At 45.6% G+C, this 7,999-nt stretch overlaps 1 protein-coding gene across 1 annotated transcript in view; it reads right to left on the bottom strand.

Moving 5' to 3' along the window:
• ZNF263 (zinc finger protein 263) overlaps positions 1-3,460 on the bottom strand; it is an 11,348-nt gene extending 7,888 nt beyond the window's left edge. Inside the window, exons 1-3 of the mRNA XM_012805860.2 lie at positions 2,814-3,460; positions 1,705-2,677; positions 288-468 (exon numbers count right to left, since the gene is read on the bottom strand). Coding sequence (XP_012661314.1) covers positions 288-468; positions 1,705-2,091 — 568 coding nt within the window. The 5' untranslated portion in view covers positions 2,092-2,677; positions 2,814-3,460. The remainder of the gene's footprint in view (positions 1-287; positions 469-1,704; positions 2,678-2,813) is intronic.
• Positions 3,461-7,999: the final 4,539 nt, after the last annotated feature.

Genomic DNA, 7,999 nt, shown 5'->3' with positions numbered 1-7,999 from the left:
CAGAGTAAAGGAATATTAGGAGTAGCAAGCACTCTTAACTACTCAACATTCACATAGCTCTAAATTGCCTCTGTTCTGTATACAAAAGGACACTACTAAGAGACTTCCCCCTCCCTTTCCCTACCCCTAAAAGAACCCACACTACTACTTTTAGGTCTTTGAGTCCACATTTGAAAGCCTGACTTAAGAAATTCCTTCTCCTTGGCACCAAAGCTACACCAAGCTAGTGTTAGGAGCAACCCCAAAGCCCCTCCTCCCTCCCACCTGCCCAGATAACTGCTCCTCACCCCGTTCCTTTGCAGCCTGAGGTTCCCTTTTGGGGCTGGGGCCTAGCAGCTCCTGCAGCCTGGGGCCAAGGCTTCGCTCAGTCTCCACTGGCTCCAGCTTGAAGCTTGGTGACTCTTGTGCTGTTTCCAGAGGCAAAGGCTCCTCCAAAACCACTTCTGTTCCCCGCCCGTGGTTTGTGACCTGGGAACCAACCCACATCACTCATCATCACAATGGGGCCCAACAGGAAGGGAAATTAGTACAGGATTCTGAGGGCAAGCCTTCAACAAAGAACCATAGGTGATCATTTAGGACCCAGTAAGCAGTTTGATGGGGAGCCTGCAGCCTTAAGGCAAAATTCTGGGGAAATCAAAATTTTGCAGAACTAATCCTTTTAGCAGAGAAAGATTAAGCTTTTCTTGCTAGTTTGGTGTTTTAAAAAGAAGAATCTTGAAATTAAAAGGCCACAGGTTCCCCACCCTTGGATGTGTGTCAGCTGAAACTGGGAGTGGGGTAAATCCCATTGTACACCTTCCCCCCACAGCTGTTCTGATACATCTCACTGGCTTTTGCTCTCTCACCTGTTCTAGATGCTGCTTTTCCTCACTACTGGATAAGCTAAACTTTGGTGACCCTTGTCATCCTGGGGGACAGACAATTCAGAGACTCAATGCCAAATGGTTTTTCGAGGTTCACAATTAACTGAGGCCCAGCTCTGCAGAGGAGACAAGACTTTTGAGCCCAAACAAATAGTAACAGGTATTGAGGCTCCGTCTCAAAAAAAAAAAAAAAAAATGACAGGTCAGAGTAAAGGAATATTAGGAGTAGCAAGCACTCTTAACTACTCAACATTCACATAGCTCTAAATTGCCTCTGTTCTGTATACAAAAGGACACTGACTATAAGCCAGTAGTGTGATCAGAACTTCGAGATGCTCTCCCTCTACACCAGTGGTTCTGAACCTTCCTAATGCCACAACCCGTTAATACAGTGCCTCAAGTTGTGGTGACCCCCAACCATAAAATTTCGTTGCTACTAGCAACAAAAACAATTCTGTAGTTGGGGAAGTCATTAGGAAGGTTGAGAAAACAGCCCTAGGAAATATTTTATCATCCTCATCTTACCCGGAGGAAAACAGCGCCCCAAGGGATCAAAAACTTGCCCAAAGTGACAAACCTAGGATTTGAACACTGGTGATCTAACTCCAGGCCTAATGTTAATGCAGGAGCACTGCCTCCATGTGGAAACAAGGCATTCTTCACTACTCACTCGGTTCATTTGGGAAATATCTGGAGGATGAGTGTTCCAGATTAAAACAAAAAGGCCTCTTTCCCATTTAAGATCTCAGGGCAACCAAGTAAACTCGACTGGGGGCGCTATATCCTAGTCCTAAGGGTCAAAAAAACTGCAGATAAAACAGCTCGTTCTCGCTCTCACCTGTTGTCTCAGTCTCCCAAGCTCTCTCTGCATATCTTCCACAAGGGTCACCGCTTCTTCGCCGCTCTCCGGATGCAGCTCCTGCACCCTGCTCTGGATCTCCTGGGGTAGAATGATCAGGAACTGCTCCAGCACCAGCAGCTCCAGAATCTGCTCCTTGGTATGCATCTCTGGCCTCAGCCACCCATGGCAAAGTTCCTGGAGCCGACTAAGGGCTTCCCGGGGACCAGCTGCCTCTTGGAAGCGGAAACGTCTGAAGCGCAGGTGGGAGGCCTCTGGACTTGGTCCTGGGTCAGACGGGGGCAGCTCCTGGCTCCAGACACAGTCCTCCTCCAATTTCACTATCAGTAGTCCTTCCTGTTCCTGGGAACTCTGCCCCGACGCCATCGTTAAGGCCCCAGAGTGTACTGACCACGAAACTAGCTGCGCCCGCCTAGGACCGGTACACAGTCCAAGGATGTACGGCGTCGGCAGGAACCGGGGGTCCGGGACTCCAAGTGGCAGCTGGAGAGCCCAGCTCCAGCCTGGGCGGAGCTGCCTCCTGGGCTTGGGCCTCAATCAGTTTCGGGAGCCACTGCACTGGTCCCTTGGTTCACCCCAACCAAGACGTCCCCGAGGCAGGACCGGAACGCCGCGCTTCCCCCTACAGCTGACCCATGCAAGACTCAGCAATGCCCTACCACGCCGGAGGTCCCTGCGCACGAATTAGGCGTCCACGGGCCAACGGCGCCGGCTTGGGACCAACTTCCGGGTCACGTTTTGCAAACTCTAATCCCAATTGGGTAAGGTCTCACCACTGACCTACCAGCAAGGAAGATTTGCTTGCGAAGGCGGGATGAGCAAAGGGGCCAATTGGAGAGGAGAGGCGGGGCCATCAGAAAGGCCGAATGGAGACTGGGGTCCGGGCCGGTAGGTCCTAAGCCCAAGATGGTTGTGACTCGCAGACTATCTCGATAGAATTCCTCAGGAAAGCCTATTGAAATGCAAATTTCAGAGCGTCAAGATGCCTTTGCATCCGAGTGTCTGAGTGGGGCCCAGAAATTCGAATTGTTAGTAAGCTCCCCTGAAGCACTCCCTACCCGCCCCTGAAGCCTCCTAGGCTCCAGCACCTCGATACGTCCGTCCACGCGAGGTCTGCTGGGAGATGCAGTCCTGGACTCGGCCCCGCAAGCGCGCCTGCGCCTTAGGCAACTGCCGCGAGCTCCGGGAGCCTGGAAGCCGGGTTGCAGGGAGCGGTGTCCTTTTTCATGGTTTGAGGCTCGCGTCCGGCGGCTGACAGTCCCACGGGAAAGCTCCGGGTCAGGCTAGCGCCATACACAGGCTTCTGACTACAGACCAGACTTTAAACTTTCGGGGCGTGCGGCGCTAGCCGCTCTCTCTATGGGTCTGTTTATTGCTCAGCCCTCCTAGGGCGGGATTGTTATTCGTCCCCTCTCCCAGCTCCGTTGTGAACTTCATCGTGAGGGGCTAAGAGTTGATTCCCTGACCGGCGCGGTTGCAGCCTTTCTGTCTCCGAGAAGAAGGCTCCTCAGCTGTGGCCAGAGTCAGCCCAGGTCTTCGATTCGTCCAGCCACGGTCAGGCTTCCAGATCAGCGAATAGAAGCGATGTAGGAGTAAAATGTGTCAACCAATAACCCTTTATTGAGCGCTTGCCTTTGCTACTTGTCTCTCCCAGTTTGGTTTTCTTCCCAGTTTTGCTGGACTGCAGCCTTCCTTTGATTTACGACTTGGGGATTTCTATCACATTATCCTTTGATTCCACTCTTAGTTTTGAAATCTAATCATACAATAATAAATTTAAACAACATTTCATTTGAAATGGAATTTTATTTTTATTAATTTGAAATATATTGCCTTTTCTCTATGAAAATATGAAGTAAGACATTTTGCTCCACTTCCTATATTTTGATTAAAAGTTCTGGAATTCATCTGTCACTCTGGGAGGCCGAGGTGGGTAGATTATTAGAGCTCAGGAGTTCAAGACCAGCTTGAGGTAGAGCAAGACCCCACCTCTAAAAACTAGTCTGGCACTGTCTCAGGCGCCTGTAGTCTCAGCTGCTCAGGAGGCAGAGGTGAGAGCATCGCTTGAGCCCAAGCATTTGAGGCTGCTATGAGCTATGAGGCCATGGCACATAGCGACAAAGTGAGACTCTGTCACTAAATAAATAAATGTTCTAAGAATTTAAGGTTTCCTTCAGATTAACATTAATGAAACTATCTTGCTAATAATTGCTTGATAATGTTAGTATTTAATCATATTTCTCTACTTGAATATTAAGTCACTAATTATTCAGTGTTGTCCAGCATCTTAAAAGTAAATAAATCACTATTTACCAACCTTTGTTTTCTTGCAGGTGGATAAACTTTGTCGAAGATGAAGAGGGAGAAGAAGGAACATCGAAAGTGGGGTCAAACCAAAACTGTTAGGGGCGGAATGGTAGGACACAGCAGGAGAACAAACTGGAGAACATTTTACTAGTTGTCTTTGGGTTTATAGAAACGCTGTTAGAGAGTTGTTTCAGTTACTATCAAGACCACGTTTAGACTTCAGCTAAAACAAATACATAAAGACTGTTTTTCCTGGTTACCAACCAAACTTGTTCAGATGCCAGGGTTTATTTGCAAATCTGTTAACTGAAATTAATCCATAGTTTCTTTTCTTTTTCTTTTTTTTTTTTTTTTGAGACAAGAGTCTTTGCTGCCCTCCGTAGAGTGCTGTGGCGTCACAGCTCACAGCAACCTCAAACTCTTGGGCTTAAGCAGTTCTCTTGCCTCAGCCTCCCAGGTAACTGGGACTACAGGCACCCTCCATAACACCCAGCTATTTTTTGGTTGTAGTTGTCATTGTTATTTGGCAGACCTAGGCTGGATTCAAACCCACCAGCTCTGGTGTATGTGGCTGGCGCCCTGACTGCTGAGCTACAGGCGCCAAGCTTAATCCATAGTTTAACTGCCAAATTTACCTCTCTTTCTTCTCTTGAACTACGCCTTAAGACAGTCAGAATTTTAAGAAGATAATTACTTCATATTTTGGTTCTAATTTAGATAATTATTTTATCAAAATATTTAAAAGATGATGTAAAACTAATGCAGTGCATTGACTTTAAAAAAATTAGTTCACTCCTTTTCCAGAGATTGGAGGGAAATAACCTTGAATTACCAAAAACAGCAAAAAAAAAAAAAAAGAAAGAAAGAAAGAAAAAGATACAGAGAATTCATCTCTCCCAGAAATTAGCCTGAACTCAGGGAAAACCAGTGGTGACACAAACCATCATGATTCCTATCTTTCTGTGGCCAGGATAGCCAGTACCAAAACTGGACCTGCACTTCCCATTGGAGCATAGTGCAGAGCCATGGGTGAAGGAATCACAGGATTCCAAAGAAATGAAAACATTACTTGGCTCCAAGGTAGGTGAATATTCATTTGAAAGAAACAAGGGGAGAAACAAAAGAAAAATTCAGCCTCATTTGGAGTAAAAAGCTTTGGGATTTTATTTAATAGTTTCTATCATTCTCTTGACGTCTAATACAACTCTTCCCCCACCCCATCACGTTCTTTCTCCTTAGACTGGGTGACATCTGCAATTTCTATTTCTTGTCTCAGGTTTTGAGATCAGGAGAGAAATGAAGACTCTTCAAAGTACAAAACAACTTTGGACTCTGCATCCCTTCATTGTTATCGTAGAGGGAAATGCTCTATGTGGTTCCTTCTTACAAAAAACACTATCCACATGTAGTGATAAAATCAAAATCAGTGGGGAAACCTTACAGACTTAGCAAAGCTTAGGTCATCGAAACTCCTTTACAGGAAGGGAAACCTAAGAACTCCAACCTGGCAGAACTTCACAAACTCAAACCCCAAGAAAAAGAGCGCAGGAGAGAGACCTCACCAATGTTTTCTGTGTGGAAAATTCCTCTGAAGGTTGCAACTACACTCTTTTTTTGAGACAGAGCCTCAAGCTGTTGCCCTGGGTACAGTGCCATGGCATCACAGCTCACAGAAACCTCTAACTCCTGGGCTTAAGTGATTCTCCTGCCTCCATCTCCCAAGTAGCTGGGACTACAGGCACCCACCACAATGCCTGGCTATTTTTCGGTTGCAGCCATCGTTTGGCAGGTCCAGACTGGATTCTAACCCGCCAGCTCTGGTGTATGTGACTGGCGCCTTAGCCACTTGAGATGTGCCAAGCCAAGATGTACTACACTTTATGGAAAGAAGTTCGGCAGTGTGTTTTAAGAACTTTGAACTATTTCTTCCCTTTGATCAAGTAGTTGGAATTGAGAAACTATTCTTAGTGGGGAGGAGGGGGTAAAACAAAACAGAAACAACAAACAGGGAGAACTTCCCATGGTTCTCTGCTGCCCTAATAATGAAGTTATTATAACTTTAATATTATAATTAAATGTTACTAACTTTAATATTATAAGACTGGAAAGGTCTTTATGGCATAGGCCTTGAACTGTGGCAATATGTGCTGCCTTCTGCCTCTACCACAAGTCAAATCACTTGTGTCTGTGCTGCCATGATGCTTTATTTGACCTCATTTTTAGCACTTAAATCAGTTCATTTAGCTGGCAAGTTTAGCAGGTTTAGGTGTAAGTGAATTACAACCTGTATCCTTTCCTACATGCATCTTTTTTTTCTTTTCTTTTTTTTTTTTTTTTGAGACAGAGCCTTAAGCTATCGCCCTGGGCAGAGTGCTGTGGCATCACAGCTCACAGCAACCACCAACTCCTGGGCTCAAGCAAGTCTCCTCCTCTGCCTCCCAAGGAGCTGGTACTACAGGTGCCTGCCACAATGCCCGGCTATTTTTTGGTTGCAGCTATCATTGCTTCACGGGCCTGGGCTGGATTTGAACCCACCACCTCAGGTGTATGTGGCTGGCACCAAGCCTATGCATCCTCTCTTGATGTGGGCACCCAGTGTCCACACATGGCATATCACATATGACTGGATTTTTACAAAGTAGAGAATGTTATTCTTCTCTTCATTCCTTAAAATGCCCTGTCTATACCAAACATTAATAAATGTTTGTAGCATTGAATCAAGAAAGATGTGAAGTAGCTCTTGGAAACCAAGAATTTAGTTAGAATATTATATGGATATGGATAATTATGCTTCTGAGCATTTTAAAAAGATAAGGGCATACATTAATACCTGCTATATAAATACTATAAAGACTAAATAAAATACTATGTACAGGCTATAACATAAGCTTTTTGAAAATACTGCATTTTGATTTTTAGCAGTCTTGCTCTATGTCCCAGGCTAGAGTGCAGTGGCATCATTGTAGCTCACTGCAACCTTAAACTCCTGGCTCAAGCTGTCCTCCTGCCTTTGCCTCCCAGGTAGCTGCTACAAGAGATGTGTACCACTATGCTGGCCTAATCTTTCCATTATTTGTAGAAATGAGATCTCACTCTTGCTCAGGCTGGTCTCAAACTCCTGGCCTCAAGTGATCCTCCCACCTCAGCCTCCCAAAGTGCTAAGATTACAAGCGTGAGCCACTGCACCTGGCCATATGTTTTATTTTTATTCTTTATTGTTTACGACAGAAAGCACTTAAGATATGAATTTAAGTATAGCTTTAGTTATATCCCATAATTTTTTCCAGAGGACGAACACAACTGATACCATAATTTTTTTTTTGAGACAGAATCTCACACTGTCACCGAGTAGAGTACCGTGGCATCAGAGCTCACAGCAACCTCAAACTCTTGAGTTAAAGTGATCCTTCTGCCTCAGCCTCCAGAGTAGCTGAGACTACAGGCGCCCATCACCATGCCTACCTAATTTTTCCATTTTTACTAGATACAGGGTCTTGCTCTGGCTTAGGCTGGTCTCAAACTTCTGAGCTCAGGCAATCTACCCACCTTGTCGTCCCAGAGTTTTAGGATTTCAGGTGTGCCTTGCCTCATACCATAATTTTTATATATAATGTTTTTACTAATGATTTCAAAAGAGTTTGTCATTGCAGTTTTTATTTATTTCCTCTTGGATTTAAGAGTTGGTCAACTGGTCAAGCTGTTCAAGAAACATTACACAGGTGGCGCCTGTGGCTTAGTGAGTAAGGCGCCAGCCCCATATACCTAGGGTGGAGGGTTTGAACACAGCCCCGGCCAAAACTACAACAATAAAATAGCTGGGCATTGTAGCAGATGCCTGTAGTCCCAGTTACTTGGGAGGCTGAGGCAAAAGAATCATCTAAGCCCGAGAGCTGGAGGTTGCTGTGAGCTGTGACGCCACACCACTCTACCAAGGGCGACAAAGTAAGACTCTGTCTCTAAAAAAAAA

Source organism: Otolemur garnettii, unplaced genomic scaffold (assembly GCF_000181295.1).
Source record: "Otolemur garnettii isolate 467f Iridium unplaced genomic scaffold, OtoGar3 scaffold00044, whole genome shotgun sequence".
NCBI classification, from domain to species: Eukaryota; Metazoa; Chordata; class Mammalia; order Primates; family Galagidae; genus Otolemur; species Otolemur garnettii.
This window is presented reverse-complemented; position numbering and strand designations above follow the sequence as displayed.